At 45.3% G+C, this 20,775-nt stretch overlaps 1 protein-coding gene across 1 annotated transcript in view; it reads left to right on the forward strand.

Moving 5' to 3' along the window:
• The window catches only part of SFR6 (sensitive to freezing 6), a 196,533-nt gene that overhangs the window by 88,339 nt on the left and 87,419 nt on the right, over positions 1 to 20,775 (forward strand). The window contains exon 9 of the mRNA XM_087375370.1: positions 9,451 to 9,530. Within this exon, the coding sequence (XP_087231496.1) occupies positions 9,451 to 9,530 (80 nt within the window). The remainder of the gene's footprint in view (positions 1 to 9,450; positions 9,531 to 20,775) is intronic.

Consider the following 20,775-nt stretch of genomic DNA (forward strand, 5'->3'; position numbering starts at 1 on the left):
CACTGTACGTATCCTCCTCATTTTGAGCTAGCCTTCAGGGAAGCCTCCTATTCTGATCTTCAATGGCTTTGTACTCCTTAATCTCAGACTGGATGTCCGTTTTTTGCAGCCCATAGCTGAAACTAACCCCTAGGGTCGTGCTGGGGGTGGGAAGAGACCGGGGACCTGAGTGGAGAGACTGCACAAGGACTTGAGCGGGGAATTAAGCTAGGCGGAGCTCGGGAGAAAGAAAGAAAGAAAGAAATTTTATTAGAGTCTTCGGAAGACCGATGGGTCTATGAGACTGAAAGAAAACCTGATACAAATCACAGTAAGGGTGGAGCTACTGAAGTCTGAAATGAGCATCATCACCCGTGCTGAACCCTAAGTCTGATCATACATAATCAAATACATCTGGATGTAACCACCGTGACTCCCATGGGATGTATCCCGGCTCTAAACAATGACGGGAGGTCCCCCAGAGTGATTTGTGTCCCCCCTCGATGTCTTGTGTGTCGTGCTGCGGTCGTCGGGTTGGGGTCTGTGTCACGGGGCTAAGCAGGGAAGAGGGGCTGAAAGGAGAGGCTAAGCGGGGAAGGGGGGGGGGGGGAGAGGCTCGGCCATGACCTGAGTGGGGCTGAGGGGGCAACATGAGTGAAGCAAGATGCAGCCTGCAACAGAGAAGATGTACTTGAAGAGGCGAAATCCACACATGAGGGTTTCGAAGCTGTATACTAGCAAAATTGACCCGTTCTTTGCAGTTGCAGTCTCCAAGAAGAAGCTTAGTAAATCTAGAGGCATTTGAAAGATTCTGTAGCAAAAAGGAGCGGGTGATTTCACACATAATCTGGAGCAGTTTTCATTAATTTGCAGATTTTTGCATTGTGTAAACAGCTTGGGGTTTAGATTGACCATTTATGCCAAAATCTGCTGAAGAAATGCACAGAAATGCTTTTGTATGTCGGGATGGCTCAGATTTTACAGAAATTGCACTGCAGTGTTGAAATTTGGTGAAAATCAGGCTGGAATTGCTGATTTGGGTTTCCTTGTAGTGTTTGCTGGACAATGAAAGTTGCATAGAGCATATAATTTCTGTATTTCTGCAGGCGAAATTCATAGCATGCAATGTGCTTTTCTACCCCACTTTGCCACCCTTTGTGCTTTCATTTAGAGTGCAAATACTCGGACATCCCGTTCTCCATGACTAACAAGTTGTCTTGCACATTCCTGGAGTCCAGTCCGGGTTGCAAAACTCGGTCAAGTCTGCAGAAGTTTATAAAGTCTAATTTTGGGGTATTTGCGTTTATGCAGGGTATTGCACCTAATCTCAGCAAGAGATTGCCACCTAGTGCTGTGTGTTTAAGATTTCCAGGTTTGTGCCTTAGATTTGGAACATTATTGTGATCAAATAGTGAAATTTTAACCACACCACAAACTCAACTTGTGGAACAAAACACAGCTGCTAGAGTCAATTCGCACCTTGGAAACAAGCCTGGAACTGGCTGGAAACATCAATCGCAGTACTCTGGAGCAAATCGCAGATGGGGTTAGACCTCGTATGGAAGCTGGAAACTTCAGACCCCCCCCCTTCCCCAAATCCCCTGGCACAATATAGATATCTTGTAGAAAGCGAATCAGGTGGGAGTAGAGTCTGGGTACAATTCTCAATAGAATTGAGAGCATAATGGCCCTTATTTTATAGACTAGGCCAACCACCTAGAGAGCATGTGCTTTCTAAAAGTTGGGCCTGCTTTTCTTGCGTAAATTAGGTGCTTTTCTTTAGAAAGTCGAGCTTTCTCCAAAATTTTGGGCTTTTCCCCGCAAGCAAGCGCTTTTCTCCATTGCTTTTGGCTCAATTGGGCCCTACGTTAATTGGGATGCCACTTGTCCTGTGCTTTTTCCGTTGAATAATGGGGGAATTCAGCACTCTCAAAAAACCTGCCCCTTGCACAAACAATATCCAACAGTTTAACCTATTAGACGTTAGCCAAATGCATGCATTCTAGTTCTTGGACGAACCTTGTCCCTTGTGGGCGTCCCCACATTGTTATTTAACCAATGCAACACAAAGGAAAATAGAACTTGTAGGTTGTTGACCGGCATCGTCGGGCTCCCACCCGTACCCCCTAGGGGGACGGGGCCTATGAGACTCAGGTTTCCGAAACCCTAGATTGCACCATTTGGAACTGTAATGGTACCTTATGGTCAGACCTAGTGAACTTCTCGGAGTCTTATACAGGACGAGACATAGTCTTTTACACGGAGACACACCAGAGCCCAGAGCGTCCACTACCGATAGTCAGTGACTACACATGGGAGTCAGCCTTCAGGGATGAGACGAGGGATACAGGAGGAGTTCGAGGATGAGGCGAGGTCGCAGTATTGTATAGGTCTTCCCTCGCTGGAGCCATCTCCATTGAGAGGAAGGACGCACACTCCCGATTTATGTGGATCCGGATCCGACGCACAAACACCCGTGACCTTTTCATAGCAATATGCTACTTCCCACTTTGCCAAAGTGGCACGAGAGGAGGGTGAGACATCGCCATATGCACCCTTACATCAGGATATCCTAGACATTTCAGCCCACGGGGAAGTTCTCCTTGTTGGGGACTTTAACGCCAGGACAAGCACGTGCCAGGCACCACTCTTGGACTTCCGAGACGACTCTATCATGCTACCAGACATGGACCTAGACGGAGCAGGTATGACCATGACCTCATCGGACCGACACGGGCCTGTTACACCATATGGACACGCGCTCCTTGATCTGGGCAGGAGGATGCATGATCTCATCATCTACAATGGGCTTGACCTATGGCCCTCCTCAGGTGGCTTTACTTGCTTCCCACACGGGGGGGGGCACTAGTGTAGTAGATTACATCATGGGATCCCCTACCTTCACTTCATGTATCACCAACTTCACCGTAGCATCACTCCCTCTAGGAGCTGATCACACATACCTATTCTTCACTATTGCCACCCCACGCTTAGCCACACCACACACACCATAGGAAGCACGACACCTACCACTACATACACTTTGATCACAGCCTCTCACTGGCCTACTCTGGACGCCTAAACAGACTCCTAACCTACATTGATCACATACCACTCATAGAGGACCGTGCTGCCCTGATTAGTCGCACACTCCACGAGGCTGTCCTCCAAATCTTTCCCCACACCACACGGTCCACTAGACCACCACCTCTTGGTTCTGTACCTTGCAACAATTGGTACGATGCGGAGTGCAAGGCTTATCGCCGACAGCTCCGACTTGAAACCAAATGTCACGTCTCGAACACACCAGAGACGGTACACAAGTACCGACGTCTCGTACGTCGGAAGAAGCAGGAATTTCTTCGTCGAAATGAGGAGCTGTTGCACATCTTGTACAGCAACAACTCTAAGGATTTTTGGCAGAGATTCCTTGAGCGTAGGTCTCCATCACCCCTCAGCGACACGAGAGTCTAGCACACATATGCACACCATCTTTATGATGTTCCACACCAGCCTACTCCAGATCTCATACACACACTTCGTCCCACCACTTGCTCGTTGCTCACCAGAGGGGGAGTTAAGGACGCAACATTGAAACTGCACAATGGCCGAGCTAAGGATCACGAGGGGCTATGCACTGAGTTTATCGCATATGGGATCGACATGTTAGCCCTGATTCTAGCAAAGCTATTCAATGACACTGTTTGCCTTGGCTTCCTCCGCACGTGGATACTCAACACCATCACCCCCATCCACAAGGCAGGGGATCCCATGGACCCGAGTAACTACAGGACTATCATGATTGGACATGTGATGTCCAAGATCTATACAGCTGTATTGGATGCGTCGGTCAGCCTGTTCGCAGGGATGAGAGGGCTCAGAGCAGAGGGTCAGGCCGGTTTAATGCGAGACCATGGGACTATGGATCACATACTCACACTCAGGAGTGTCATTGAGGAGGCCAAATCACGGAAGGAGAGGGTATATTGCTGCTTTGTGGATTTCCGCAAAGCCTTTGACACAGTACCTCGAGCTCGTCTCATCACACACCTACAGACACTAGGATTTGATCAGGAGATCATCTGGGCAGTCATGGCGCTATATGAGAGTGTCTCAGGTCGAGTTCGTACATGCGCAGGTTGGACCGATGAGATCTTGAGTACCATAGGAGTCAAATAGGGTTGTCCCTTATCACCGACCCTGTTTGGCCTCTACATCGATGAGCTTGAGACTTTCATGGGGGCTTTCAGAGGGACCGGTTGCTCACTTGTGGGGATCATCATCAGGATTCTTCTTTATGCAGATGACGTGGCACTCTTGTCGCCTACACCCGAGGGGCTCCAGTGACACCTGGATGCACTGCAGGCTTTTTGTTTATCCCATGATTTGGAGGTCAACCTTGGCAAGACCAAGGTCATGATCTTTAACACCTCTCGAGCAAACATGCAACGGAAGCAGTTTACTTTTACTTTCGGTGGGTCACCAGTTGAGATCGTATCCTCATACACTTACTTAGGGGTCATCTTCTTCGGCCCGATCTTCACGATCAGACTAGCGATGCAGGCCAGACTGAGGAGGGGATACGCCTCACTAGCTCGGCTAGATAGACAATGCTTCCACTCCCTTTTCCAGGACCCTCGAACCAAGGCTCTTCTCTTCGACTCCTTGGTCCGACCAGCCGGTATGTATGGCCGCCCTTGTTGGGGGCTTGACATGTTAGAGATAGAGTGGACACGCGTGGAGCGCCTGCAAATCCTCATGCTCACACGGATGATCGGGGGGAAACCGTCTATACCACATCACATCATTCAGGCCGAGTTTGGTGCTTCTCCACTCCATCTAGATGCAGCCTTTCAGACCATTATATATCTACACCGGGTTAGATCATATGGGGACTGCGCATTAGGGAGACAGAGGTTGCCATGGTTGGCTCTCGATTCCTCCATGAGGTTGGCAGCAGAGGGAGACGAGCGATGCTGGTATGCACGGACTCACAGATGGTTTGTGAGACTAGGGTTCCACATCGATAGGATACCTCCTTTTCAGTATAGTTTAGATTACTGTCTTCATATTTCGGAGGAGGTTTTCATCACACCACCGGGGTACACTGAGCTTCATATGCCTCACTCACTACGGATCTCCATCGGACAGTTTCGGGTATCATCACACCGCCTCCGCATAGAGAGCAGCACAGCAGAGGGGATTCCTAGGGAGCATCTCTTATGCATATTGTGCGACTGTCGAGAGGTCAAGTCGGAGGAGCATTTTATTTTCAGGTGCCCAGTGTACTACGAGCTCCGAGGTCGCTACCACTGCTTCTTCAGAGACAGCTCTGGGCTCCTTCCCAGATTCCTCGCCTACCCAGATCAGAGATGCCTCACGGCCTTCATTCATGAGGGGGTCTGACACAGAGAGTACTTACTTAGGCGACGGGGCTTGGCCACATCATCAGACACCTCTCAGAGCAGGATCATAGAGTTCTTCCCATCGAGTGACATTGATCGTCCAGTCTCTAGCTGCAGACGTGACAGAGACCCCGACCCGACGACCGTAGCACGACACACGAGACATCAAGGGGACACACAAATCACTCTGGGGGACCTCCCGTCATTGTTTAGACTCGGGATACGTCCCACGGGAGTCACGGTGGCTTTGGTCTTGCGTTGAGGCTCGTCTAGGAGACCAAGACGTACAACACCCCTTGACGGGCACCAGCGTCCCATCATTGGCTATGCACCAGCTAGGGCGACATGACATATGGAGGATTCCGCTCCGCTCCAGGTCCTTTTCTTTTCATTGTTACATCCAGATGTATTTGATTTGATTATGTATGATTAGACTTAGGATTCAGCATGGGTGATGATGCTCGTTTCAGTAGCTCCATCCTTATTGTGATTTGTATCAGGTTTTCTTTCAGTCTCATAGACCCATCGGTCTTCCAAAGACTCTAATAAAATTTCTCTCTTTCTTTCTAGTTAATCGAGGTCAACTTTCTTTGATTGAAGTAAATCTCAAAGATTTCTCTTTATTTCTTGGGAGAAGCTACAAACTTGTGACAACTATTGGTAAGGAAACCGCTTGAGTGACCGAGGCGAGACTTGTCGTACGCGTTAGGGTTGCAGAGAGAATCACTTGATGGTTAAACAAAGTATGCTGATAGTCTCTTGCAAACATTTAGAATGTTGGATTGCTTGAATAGCAAGCTAAGTAAGAATGACGCTATTGGAAAGTTCAATGGTGGTCTCTTATACAAATTTGATGGGCAGCCTTATCTTTAATGTTAACCAGCTCGGACAATTCCTATTGTACAAATTGTCTAGCTAGTTTATGCACAGCCTGATGCTCACACAATCAAATGTAGCTAATGCAGTTTCTTTTGCATTATGCTAGAGTGCCTTTGGGATTCATAGGTTCACAGATTAATAGGAGATATAGATGCCCATGCGTGGCCAATCTTCATCATTTGGCATGGCATGCGTTTCATGGGTTAGTAAGAGACACTCATGGATCTCTCTTTCATCCAAAGAAGCTGAATATAAAGCTGCATATGGAGCCACTATGGAATGCATGTGGTTAAGGACATTAATGTAGAAGGTTTGGATGGCATTCGTTTCATGGCTTAGTAAGAGACACTTATGGATCTCTTTTTCATCCAACCGGAGAGCAAGCTCAAATGCGGGACTACATCATGCTATGCATGAGGGGGGGGGGGGAAACAGCTCAAAAGCAACTAATAAAAAACCAAGGCGGAGGCTGAAAATGCCATCTCAACCTTAAGGGAGACTCAGAGAAGAAAGGAGATCCTCTCCAAACTCTGAGAAAAGCAAGTCTCTTGGCAGTGGCTGCTCTGGAGGATCCCTGCATGCTCGACCAGATGGGCATCAGAGTCTGTACTGTGCCGGTCCAAATACTACCCATAGCCTGGTAAGGGTGAACCTGGGTACCCTCCATCGATTGTGTACACCTGGCTCTCCAAATATGCCAAGCTGTAATGCTAGCTAGAATCTCCCATGATGTGTCTACTGAGGCATGAGCAGCTCTGAAAGGAGTGAAGGGAACATCCTAGAGGGAACAAGACTCCACTGAGTGTCACGCTGGATTTGGATCATGTCCCTCGAAGAACACTTGAGGACCATTAAGAGATACTAGGTCATATAGAAAGGTGCTGTATGAAAGATAATGTAAATCCTAGCAACACCTTTTTAGAGAGAGAGAGAGAGAGAGAGAGAGGGGGGGGGGGAGAGGTAGGGAAGGGGGAGGTGAGAGGGAGGTAAGTAGGTAGAGGGGGAGAGGAGGTGGGGAGGGAGAGGTTGAGAGGGGGAGGCGGGGAATGGAGGCGGTGGAGGGGCTCTGAGGGCTGAGAGAGTGAGGGAAGGGCTGAGGGGGAGGGGCTGAAGGGAGAGGGCAGCTAGAGGGGGAGGAGCAGCAGCTGCTTCATTTGGTATGGGTTTCTATGTCCACATGGGATGAATTCGTGCACTTATGTACTCTTGAGACATTGCCTTGAGTACTTGAGCCCTACCATTGAGAGGAAAAATGAAGGGCACGATGCATGGTAATGTGGTTAGTGAACTATGTTTTGGCCATTCAAAGCAATTTGAAGCCTTTTGGGAACACTTCATACGTTACTTGTAAAAAATCCCTAAAAACTTACTTAATACCACTGCAACTCCTTTCGCCTAGCGTTCCACGACTCCTTTGATGCCTCACCTGTCTGAGCCCCTCTTGAGTCTCTGCCCTCTCTCTAACTCCCTACCTTGTCTTAGCCCTCTCTTAGCGCCCCTTGCCCTCCTAGCCCTCTCTCAACCCCTTGCTCTCTCTCAATTCTCCTTAACCCTCTGTTAGCCTTTTATGGATTGTGTGGAGGCAATGGACCAAAAAAACGAAGCAAGAGAGCCAAAAACGATCTGTAGGCTGTTATTGCAGCAGCACTTAAGTGCAAGTGAAAGTAGAACTGAAGTGATGGGACGTCACTTTGAGACTAACCCTAAAACCCTAGGCCGATCAACCCATTGGGCAAGATTAAGTTATAAGGGTTGACTTCATCCAATGAACTAATGGTGCTAGTGTGCTAGCACATTAACTAACACTAGCTTACAAGGCCATACCAGGGGCTAACCTATCACCCTTGCCCTTTCTCAGCCTTATCTCATTCTCTTACAGCCCCCTCTTTATTCTCACATCCCTCCCACTCAGCCCTGTCTCATTTCCTTTTCCTCCTCTTTCTTAATCTTCTATCTCCCAAACCCTTATAGGCTCCTCTATCCTCTCAAACCCCATCTTAGGCTTATAAGTTCGTAGCCCACTTTCTCTATTTCAGTCTATGGTCCACTTGTTTCAAAATTCACCATGCCCAGACCACCATGACTTTTTATGGTGGCATGTGGATATTTTAGGCCATCTATGTGTTTCCTATACTTCTCTACATGGAAATTGGAATGTCAGTATTTTCCCTCCCCCCTCCCCCTCCCCCATTTTTAAAGGGACAAAGAAAATGTAACCAATCTAATGCACATATTAAAATACAAAAAATGAAGTTGTTTCGAAGCTTACACCTAAGCGCCTCAAATGCTGTGCATCTAAAGACTTGTGCAACCATAGCCCATTCATCGTGAAACATACTCTTGTGTCTTGCATCTCCACTCTCTTGCTCCTCTAGTGCACTTTTAAATCTGACGTTTTCATTGTACATATTGTCAATGAATATGTTTCTCAGCTCATACCACTCAGCTTAATATATAATGGCTAGCCTGCAATCTTTGCTAGCTTGATAATGACACTTCTGTGCCCTTTGTAAGACCTTGTGCCGTTGAGGTCTTTATCTCTTATAGGTCCATCCACTTCTTGACCCTAGTTCATTTTGATCTCGGGGTAACCTTGTTAAAGTCTTCGAAAAACTTAGGACTTGCCATATGACAAGTACCCCACCAAATCACGAGTTGATTTATAGATCATACACCTAGTATGATAAAAAAACGTTTCCAAGTCATTTTGTTACTCAAGGGTGTCTACATGTGTGCGTACAATGCTTGTATCACACTTACTCCAAGAATATTTCTACATCTCTAAACTTGTGAGCATTTCTAAACGTTTTGCATTATTCTTTATATCATTCGTTTTTTTTTTTGGGGGGGGGGTTCAAAAGGAGCAACAAATGACCTTCGAGTTGATAGAATAAACCATCTATCTATTTATTCTTTTTGGCTGCTTCTGCATACACTTACACGAATTCATGACCACTCAAAAATAATTGAATGAGTAAAGGTTTTTGGGCACAACTTTGTGGTTGATGTTGACTCTATTTGCGCTGTTTGTTATTGAGCATTATTTGTGATCTGATTAGAGTTATTGAGCATTATTTGTGATCTAATTAGAGTGTCCATGTCCTTTTGAGATTATCTTGGAAGATCTTTTATGGGGGGAGATGTGCTGCTAATTATGGGCTCTTTTGTTGTGTTGATGTTGTCCTAGGTTTTGGTGGAGCCTAATTTCAGAGGTGGACTGGTGGGATTCAATTGGTTGTACTCAAAGTGCAGTTGAAGATGGCCTTGGTGAGCTATTTTAAGTCAACGTATTATTTCTTATTTTACCAAGTTGTGATCCCTACCATATGCTGAGATTAGCACCTTCACTACTGCACAAATAGCTTAACGTTTCCTTTCCAAAGGTATACATGAATGTATTTTTGTGCATGCAAATGTTTGCAGGCTCTGATTGTGGAGGTTCTTTAAGTTCTAGAGTCTTTGTTGTATTCCTCTGCCTTGCACTTTAGCGGAAGTGTGCATACAAGGAATGTTTGTTGAATTTGGTTTTTGCAATGATAACTTTACCCTGGCTTGGCATAAGCTGCTGTGAAGATGTTTTCCCCAAATAAACTCAAAAAGTGTTGTTGTATAGTCCATAAAGTTGTTGAAGAGTTATCATGGACATGAAAGTGCCTTGTACATTTGAAATAAGGTCGCTGAATGGAGATAACTTATGTGTGTATATCACATGGTTAAACAACGTCCAATTCAGCCTCAAATAAAATAAAACAATGGAAAGTAGCATTTGTTGGAGCTATAATATAACTTAGATAAACTAAGAAAGAAGAGACTCCGTGGGTCTTTAGAAACCCAGTATAGCTGCTTATGCTTGGCAGCACTGATGACGACATAAGTGTTGCTTTGCTTGCTAAGTATGTCTTCCTTTTGTTTTTCATAAAATCTTTTGTTTACCTCTTTTTTCTTCTCTTTCATTTTCTCTTTTATTTTTTGTGTAGATTTTTGATCTTTAGAATCTAAATTTGTATGATTGGACTTATTCTACTCTTCCAAAGGTATATATAAGAAAGATGAGACAACTCAATAAAGTTGCGGATGCTATTTGCAGTCGTGTGACAGGTAACATGCTAAAATGTTAGTTGACATGGCAAGCATGGTGTGACTCAACCATAGGTTGAGTTAGTAGGTGTGTGCGCTCTTAACGGTAGTTAATGGTCGAGTTAGGGTTTTATCTTGTTGACACCCTTTTCACACTCACTCCATTTTGAATTTGATGAGTTTTTCATCCAGCTACTTGCATTCTTGCTCGCATGCCTCCGTTCACTTTCAGCTCTGTTTGTCCATCTGATTCAGGATGATAAGATAACTCATGTTGAGCTTAGTGTCCAATTTCTTGAACACTAGACGCTTTTGGGATCCAGGTCACTAATGATCTCAACTGGTAACCCACTACCCACACGGCATCTTGCCCATGGCTGCATGGCAATCCAACAATAAAGGCCATGGAGATACTTTCCCATTTCATATCTAGGATGTCAAATGGATGCAGCTAGCCACCTTTTCTCAACTATTTTGCCTTTTTGACTTGGCTTTGCTTCCATTCTTGGCCCTAACATTCTATATCAGTCCGCATGTGCGGCCAATAAAAATCTTGCTTGACTAAAGCCAACATCCGTTGAATACGAGGGTGTCCCACACAAGGGGTGTTACGACATTCAAAAATGACTTTCTTCCTCATATCCTTGACATCTAACAAGCATACTAGCTTTTCGGAATAAGACATCATTCCGCATAGAATACTTATCTTAGATTTCTTTCCGCTCAGGCCATCTTGTCATTCAGCCACGTAGATCCGATGCATTATATAAGTAACCTAGTGATGTGCTGTCAACACACTGCAATCTTGAAGCAATAAAGATAATGCCTCTATTTCTTTAAAGCATGCGCAAGGGCATAAAGCTCTTTCTCATGTGTAGGATACGTGACCTATACCAAAATCAGCTTTTGGCTTACAAAAGCTACAAGTCTTAGCTCCTTAAACAGTGCTGCTCCAATGGCACGATCACAAGCATCTATCTCAACCCCAAATGGCTTGCTCGGATCTACAAATAAGCAACATTGGCACAATGGTTACTGCAGATCCTCAAAGCATGGATCTAGATCATTTTTCCAGACCGTGGTCTCGTAATTAAACTTTCTTTTTTTTTAAATCTTTCAAAAAATAAGACTGGTACCATGATGACAACATGATGATAAACTTTCCAGATACGAACAAAAAATGGCATTCATCATTTGTTGGAAATTAGCAGGTATATTAGTGGGCTCAAAGGACAGCACCAAGAACTCATAATGGTTGTATCGTGTACAGAAACTTGTCTTAGCGACATCTTCCTCCCTAATGGGCCAAATTGAGGTATCGGTATGAGAGGGTGCACCACAAAATTATAATTGGTGTTGTGACGAAGGCAAGAGGGTCCCATAATGCACTCGACTATATTGTGACCAATTGAATGAGGGTAGCATGTTTCACTTTTTAAACCTGGCCATCTGTGTAGTTTGTTATAGAGGAGTAGGTCGTGATTGGTGCACATATCTAGCAGATGTCTCCTATACTTTGTGATGGGAATTTATGATGTGTGTCCTTTGATCTATGGTTGAATTGACGAGTTGTAGGTTGGATAGTTCTAAAACATCAATGCATCTCTGATTCGGGCAATGAAGTCCCCCATGAATAGTACCTCCCCTAGTTGTCTATAGCTCTGGATGTTGTCATAAAGTACCAAGAAAGGTGAGACTTGCCCTCTACCTAAGTTTATCCCGGCATAGTTATATGTGTGTCAGCATGCTACAACCTATACGTATGTGATTTGGTGTCTCATAAATTGGATCCATATATATCGGTCATGTTTATCCATACTAGTTGACTATGATCTGTGTCTGTAAGTGGTATCAAAATAGAATTGCCACTCCTCGTGAGCCTTCCACACATCCATCTATGCGAGCCTTTGACCTGAAAGTGGAGTGCAATGTATACCCTTGTACTATGGGTAATACTCTCTTTAGTCTTTCGTGTGTCTTAGTGATAATTATGAGATCTTATCCCGAAAAGATTCATGGAGCAGCCCTATTATTACCATTTTACCTTGTTCTTTGTATAGCATAAATGTGACGGGCTGACCGCATTGAATCCAACAATCTTCTCCTGTGAGACCGTACTGAATGTAACCTCTCTTCTATTCGTCTCACCATCTTCTGTATCCACTCAACCAAGAACTTAAGGATCTATTCTTGAGCAAGGGAAAAATAGCTTAATCAAATAATCCATGCATTATCCCAGACCATGACACAATTGATGGATCTTAACCAATGTGCCCCAAGGAAGAAAATCATTTAAAAAGCAAGAAGTAGGGGTAAATTAGCAAAGCCATCCTTTTCCCATCTATTTAAAATTGAGAGTTGACCATCTATGCATCACTCACAGTGTCCCATAACCAAGATTCAGTCTATCATCTAATGGCGGAGGACCTGTTGACTAGACTTGGCCGAGGACATGACCGGTACCACAACATGACCGGACCTACTGTGGTACGGGACGGGACCAGGACCTCCTTTTGTGTGGGATTGGAGCACGACCTCATATGGTATAAGATTGGACCAAGTTACCTGTGGTACATGACAGAGAAGCGATGTGGACATATCTAGCCCACCGCCAGCAATCATCTCGCCGTCCAGTCCCAAGGAGAGCACAACAGCCACAGCGCCGTCTAGCCCCAGGGAGAGGACAACATCCACCAATACATCCAGGCCAAAGAGGTCCTCCTCCAGTGAAGAGGTATAGGTTTAAACCAGGCACCGTGGTACTTCAAGAGATACGGAAGCACCAAAAGTCTGTGGAGCTCCTCATCCCAAAGGCAAGCTTTGCAAGGGTAGTGCGCGAGGTCATATAGGACCTCAACCAAAGCGCAATGTCTAGGTGGTACAGGAGAGGGATAGTAAAGGCCCCTCGGCATATTTTGGTAGATGCCCGTCAAGGAGTCACTGCCGATGTAGAAGCCAAATTATCATAAGAGATATCGTGGGTGAGCGGTATCCTGGAGAGGGAGGACCATCCACCAATGGGGAGGGAGAAGTATCATAGCAGTCAATGGAGGGACTGCCAGAGATGAGAGACGGGAGGTATCATTGTGGTGATGCCTAATGGAATGTGGAGTGCTCTGAATGCAAGAGGATTTGTGACTAATATGTAATCCCTTTCAGTGTCTTCCAAGTAATAAAGAAATACCGAAGGCCAATCTGTGTCCTTGGTCTTGATCAAAAGCAATCTAGCTCCCAATTTGTATTTGAAATATTTGTTGAGTTTTATTAATGTGAAAGCATTGGGTGGTTAATTGTCTTTTCTTTACTACCCTCTTGTTGGCCTTGAGGCTAGTGTCACTCCATCTGTTCTTCTTGTAAGCTGTCGTGCCCTTCGAGGAGTATCTGGCTACTGTAGGCTGCCTCAGGCTGTTGGGCACTTTGTGGGGAGGCCTAAGGTGGCCCCTGAGTAAACGGCACTGTGGTCCAACTAATAGTGCCTTGAATATGTTAGAATTATTATTATATTCTAGCAGTGACCAATGCAATGTAATAAGTAGGTTAGGGACACTTTTCCCTCTTTAGAGGTTTTTTCCCTTGACCCCAGTTAGTTCACTAACTACAGTTAGTGAAGGATAAGGTTTTGTCACCTAGACAAAACCTTTCCCTTGCTTTTGTATTACTTCATCTATTGCAACTTACGTTCAACACTCTCTTGCTCTCTCTCTTTTCCTTCATTTGGTATCAGAGCAGAGTCTGCTTGACCTTCTTCCTGCTCAACAGCCCCTTGCCTCCAGCTCTCATCCGTACAGCCCGTCCGTACAATCTGTACGGATTGATTCCGTACAGCCGTATAGCAGCCCATGCTTCAGTTGTCAAGCTCAGGAAGCTCCTACTCCCGTACAGCCATGCATTCCATACCTTGTCCGTATAGGTGCTGTGCATCGCCCGTACAGTTCGTCGTACAGTTGCGCCTTTAGTCCGTACTGCCGTACAGCTGCGCCAACAGAGTCGTGGCAGCCGTACAGCCGGCATTTCGTACATATGCTCCAGGACCGTACTGCGTTCCGTCGTACGAATCAGCGTCGTATTCCGTACATGCAGCTGGCCGTACAGTACCTGCACTAGCCCATACATATGCGCCTTCGTACATCCGTCGTACTGTTCCGTACATCTATTGTCAGCGCACGGTACAGGTATCCATACACTATACAGATTCCGTACACACTCTTGCATTCAGCACATTTGCAGGAGTCCGTACTTCCTTTGGTGCATTTACAGGTTTTCTGAGCAGGTATCTTTGTTTGCAGAGAAATTGGGACCTCTGGATGATTTGCAGGCACATTGCAAGTTTGGGGCTTTTGTTCATTTTTTGGCACACATTGCAAGCAAATTGCAAAGATTGGCTAAGAAATTGGGGCTTTTGCACGAGATACTATTTGGGTGAAATTTGGCTCAATTTCAGCTCAAAATTTGGGGCTTTTAGTTTTGCACTACAATTTCTTGCGTCTTTGGGGCTTTTAGGCAATTTGCCCTCTTGTGGATGCAATTTCCCTGAAGAAATTGGGGCTTTTGGCATTCGGATGCAATTTGGCAGTGTAAAAGCATTTTGAGGGTTTTGCAGGCAGTTTTGGAGAGCATTTGCAGGATAGTTGAAGTGCACTTTGAGCCTTTGACAGGCTGTGACAATATTTGTCACTGTGGGCAGATTTGTCTTTGCAGATTTTACTTGTGCATTTTATATCCCAGGAAGGGATTTCACTTGATCAGTCTGCTGTTTTTTTTTGAGATTATGTGGTGAATATGGCTCAGAACAACTCCAATGAAGTGTTCGGGGTTCTCACATAGGAAGATAAGTTGGATGGCACCAACTACTCCTTGTGGAGTTTCATGGTTCGCAATATCTTGGTTGGCAGATATCTTTGGGATTATGTCAATGGAGATGAAGCAAGACTAGATACAACAACTACACCTGTCACTCCTACAGCTAGAGGCAGGGGTAGAGGAACAAATGCAGCACAAGTAGTTGGAGCAGCCGTTCCAGGAGCTCCCACAGTAGAGCAGAAAAGATGGGACTTTAGAGATGCACAAGCTCTTTCAGTAATTTCTCTTTCTGTCTATACCTCATATTCGGTCATGCAAGACATCTATGGCAGCTTGGGAGATACTAGAAAGTATGTTTGCAGCAAGAAATGATGCCAAGGTTTCCTTTCTGAAGCGAGAACTTTCCCATACGCATATGGAGGAGGAAAATTCCATGAATTCTCACCTCACAAGGCTTCAGGACCTTAGGGAACAATTGCTGAATATTGATGAAGTCATTCCGGATTCAGAGATGATCACGACCACTCTGAACTCTCTTCTTGAGTCCTATCTCGGTTTCCACACCTCGCCGAATTTGTCATTGAGGGGGGGCAGCAATCCTCTCTCCTTTCATGAGTTGGTAGGACTTCTGTTGCAGGAGGAACAAACTCGCAGAAATATGGCAACCCGGGCTGGCGAGCATGCTATGCTCTCCAAGTTCAAGTCCAAGGGTAAAGGGCAGTAAAAGCCACATGCCAATTAGCCCACACATCAGCATAAAGCTGATTTTGGACAGCCTTCTTATAAGGCAAAGGGTGACACAAATAAGCAGAAAAAGAAGGGCATCTGTCATTATTGCAAGAAGCCAGGTCATTATATTGGAGAGTGCAAGAGGCACATAGCCAAAGAGAAGAAAATGGATTCCGGTATGGCTGTGTCAAATGCATCAGTTCCACATTCTCATGATGGAGGAGATGTTGCAGCCAACTTTGTTGAAGAGCACTGTGCCTTTCTGTCTTACACTTCAGATTTTTCAGTGGGTAGTTCTGATATTATAGGCACTAATAATGATGACCCGTATGCTTTCTTGACTTGCAGTTATGATCCTTAAAAGGATGCATGCTCTTTTAGCGTTGATGAGACACTTCATACTTGGTATTTTGACAGTGGTGCTTCAAAGCACATCACTTCCAGAGTCTGTTTGTATCTTTGCATTCTCCACCCACAAAAAAGAAGGCAACTTGTGCGAATAATTCTTCTTATTTAGTGTGTGGAGTGGGAGACATTATTCAAAAATTGATGCCTTTCTAACCAGCAAGGGGCTGCACAATAGTCCAACTGAGAGCACCCTCTACATCAAGAAGGATGGGGGGGATATTTTGGTCATCATTCTTTATGTAGATGACATGCTGCTTACCGGATCAAATGAGGAAGTAATTGCAGATTTCAAAGTCCAATTGAAAGCTACATTTGATATGTCAAAGACTTGGGCTTGTTACATTTCTTTTTGGGGATCCAGTTTATTCAAGAGAAACATGGCATTGTTATGTCTCAGTCCAAGTATGTTCAAGAGCTCTTGGACAGATTCAACATGCATGATTGCAAGCCTATGTCTACTCCCATGGAGCCGGGGTTGAAGCTTACAATGCATGATGCAGGTGAATCAATTGATGTCACACTCTATAGCCAGGCTGTCGGATGCCTCATTTATCTCTGCAATACACGACCTGATATTAAGTTTTCAGTTTCTCAGGTGAGTAGGTATATGCACAGCCCAAAGATTATGCATTGGCAGGCTGAAAAACGCATCGTCCGTTACTTGCAAGGTACAAAGTCTTTTGGCTTGATGTTTCCTAGGGGGGGTGACTTGCAAATGCATGCTTACAGTGACTCAGATTGGGATGGAGACTATGATACTAGGCAGTCCACCAGTGGGAATTGTTTCTTTCTAGGACATGCTTGCATTTCTTGGTTGAGCAAGAAACAATCTACAGTGGTCGGAGGGTCCTTCTTCGATTCTCACTGATAGTCAGAGTGCTATAGCAGTGGCAAAGAATCTTGTGTTTCATGCTCGCACGAAGCACATTGAGGTTCACTATCACTATGTCAAAGAGAAGTTGCATGCAGGAGAGATCAGTATGATCTCTGTGTCAACACATGACAATGTATCATTTCCTTGAACATGACATTGGCACTGCAGGGGGGTGTTAGAATTATTATTATATTCTAGCAGCGACCAATGCAATGTAATAAGTAGGTTAGGGGCACTTTTCCCTCTTTAGAGTTTTTTCCCCTTGACCCCAGTTAGTTCACTAACTAGGGTTAGTGAAGGATAAGGTTTTGTCACTTAGACAAAACCTTTCCCCTGCTTTTGTTTTATTTACTTCATCTATTGCAACTTACGTTCAACACTCTCTTGCTCTCTCTCTTTTCCTTCAGAATAGGCTGCTATTTCAGGAACTTAACGAAGGCAAGGGGCTAGGAGGAGAAGGGGCTGATTCGTGTTTTTTTTTTTCCCCGGGGGGGGGGGGGATGGAGTAAGGGGCGACTGAGGAAGTCTAAAGAGTCCCATAAGACTAAAACCCCGCATTGGGGAAGTAGAGGTGTCTAGCACCCCCCAAGGGGTCTAATGGAAACTAAACTGAAAAACACTTATATAGAATGTCTGCTGGTCTTGAAGGAATCGTGTCAATGATGCTAAATGAGGAAATGTGACTGTCCCACCATCTGCCATACGGAAATGAGCTCTTTGTGGGCCCAATTGGGGTCCCATTGGGAGTCTTGGTGTTGTATTGTTGGCATCGAATGCCATCATGAACTCGCTTCGCACAGTGATGCTGCTATGAAGGTGCTGTGATGGGACGCGAGTTTGTAGGCTCTGTGCAAGTCTCTAGCAGGTTTGGAGCCTTTTGAGAATATAGGACTAGCTTTGTCCTTTCTATGCACTGCTGTAAGCGCATGTGATCCTGTCTACAATGGTAGAGGCCCTGTTCGTCCTCGTAATCTTTGACCAAAAAATGAGTTGTAGCCTGAAAATGGTGTCATCTCATCAAGCGTGGAGCTTTGAGTCGAGAATAATTCGGGGGGTGTGTGCAAAATAAAGACGCAGCTCTTCGTGTTTGTTTCTCGGGAGAACTGACCTTGACAACAACCCTTGGTCTGGCAAGAAGGGCTCACATGGCAGCACCTTCAAACCCCACTTTGGTTAAGATTAAGCTCTCTCCACAAGACAAGCAGCAGGTCAAGTTTGAAGTAGAGCCTTTGAAACCGGCCTCTAATCACTCAGAGGGTAGTGGAACTAAACCTTTAATCACTTCAGCACTTATTTACAGCTCACAAAGCATATATCACAACCATTAACCATTGCATGATCACCATTTGGCATTTACACATTTGTTCACAAACAAAACCACTGAAAAAGGGATGGAGGCTAGAATGCCCCTGCTCAACAAACATAGACAAGTGCACCCGATTGGCCCCAAACACCGTGGCGCCCCTTTCGGAATTTTTTTATATTTCACAGTGAAATGATTACAATTTGCATCTGGGAGACCTTCCGTGCAACTGAGCACGCAGCCCCAATTCACTAAGCCTTCGCAAGGCTTTCAAGCATAGAACACCATCAGATAAGTGCACTTAACCCATAGGCTCAACCCAAAGGCATTCTCTTTTCTGAGTGCAATTCCATTGGCTATCCAGATGCAATCACACTGCACCCCAGCTGCACTCTCTTTGAGTGGTTTCCAGATGGCATTCACAAAGCTTTTCAAAGCTCCAAAATAAAATCAGCAAAGTACCCAACCAAAGAATGACTCATGTAGCACTGCTTGGGCACCTGTGAGCCAAGAAAGAGGCGGCATGCGAAACCAACCAATAGCTTATGGCAAAAAGAAATTGCAGCAGCAAAATCACAACTCACCAAGTCCTGAAAACTCGAACTAAGTCCTCAATCGCCAAGAGGACGTAGTAGCCAATGCCTAATTGCATTCTCAGCCAAAGAGGAGTGCAAAGGCATGAAGAAAGAGCATTTACAAGAGCCGACCAGCAAGAATTCCACTGAAAAATGTGAAAAGAAGCACTTCTGTCGTGAAGAAGTGGGAGTTCTTGGGCTCAAAAGAAGCGTGCTTCAGAGAGGAATGCATTGAGAAGGTTTTGGAGAAGTTTCATCGCCGAAAAGTCCTCCAAAACTGAGAAAAACCAGTCAACCAGCGGGTGGGACCACTCGAAATTCAACAGAAAGCTGTAGCTTTGCAAGAGGAGAGGCCCAGGAGGCGGTAGAAGCAAAAAGGTCCAGAAGAAGCCACTTTTGCAAATTCGACCAGCAAAAGAAGTGCTCAGCTCTGCCCGTTCTACCAAACGCACGGAGGGAAAAGCATATCACTACGAACGGGAGGCAGAGGGGAAGCCATCGGGCTAAACGGAAGTTGAGGAATCCAAATGGGTGAGGAGTTATCAAGAAAAACGGAATTCAGTTGAAGGAGGCTGAAAAACCAGTCCAAAAATCTCAACAAAGGGAGAAGATGAGAGAGAAAACCACACATGTGAAGTTTAGAAGGCCCAGGAAGGTCCAAGAATGGCAAAGGAGCATGTAGAAGGCACTAGAGCCACCTGGAACTCTAGGGGGGGCCACTGAAGGTACATGGCCCTCTAGGGGCCCATTAAAAATGCCACATCATCATTTTCCAACAACCACTCTTTTAATTCCTTGGAATGCCTTTGGGCCTAGGGATTAATTACGCTTATGTGCTAGGCACCATGCTGCGTTTAATTACACATTATTAAGCCCACGCTTGGACTTTTAAAACCAAAGTTGTCACGGTCTTGTAGTACATTAAAGTACTTAGAATTTCACCCCCCCGTGACATACCCCTCTCTTGAAACAACAAAGCACAGTTTGCTGCTCCAAAACACAGGAGTGAGCATGAAATATAGCATGAAAGAGTATACAAGAAATCCGCAGCTTTAGTATACAGAGACAGTGAAAATATGGCTAGGAGAGACACGCATCCCTCCATATACACTGCTCAAAATCTATGTGATCCTCGACGATCAATAGTCAAGATGCATCAATATCATGTAGTCTCACTGCAGAAATACTGTCAGCTCAGAATCTCGGATGAAACACACGGTGTCATCAAGCGATCTCATGAAATCACGGTGAGCCCGTCTGTACGGAGGGAGTGGAGGTGCTACCCCCCTCTCGAACACCAGGTAATGCTCCAGACGCTCTGCTGAACTACCTGTAGGAGCCCAGACCGCAGTCGGCTCTAATTGGAAAGCATCAAGGTAAAGCTGCAATATCCTAGGTGAATCTGCCAGTTCACCTTCCTCCATCCATTTCGCATCAAGTGATGGGTAATTTTGAAACTTTACCAAGTAGCGACGGATAATTTTACCCTTGAGCTTTCTATCTCTGTGTGCCAAAATCGGCTCTGGGACCAGAAGTTCATCCAGTTCTTTCACAGTGAAATGATTACAAGTTGCATCTGGGAGACCTTCCTTGCAATTGAGCACGCAACCCCAATTCACTAAGCCTTCGCAAGGCTTTCAAGCATAGAACACCATCACATAAGTGCACCTAACCCATAGGGTCAACCCAAAGGCATTCTCTTTTTCGAGTGCAATTCCATTGGCTGTCCAGATGCAATCACACTGC

The sequence above is a fragment of the Dipteris shenzhenensis genome, chromosome 1 (genome assembly GCF_047967505.1).
Source record: "Dipteris shenzhenensis isolate YYH24624 ecotype China chromosome 1, Dip_SZ_1.0, whole genome shotgun sequence".
NCBI lineage: Eukaryota > Viridiplantae > Streptophyta > Polypodiopsida > Gleicheniales > Dipteridaceae > Dipteris > Dipteris shenzhenensis.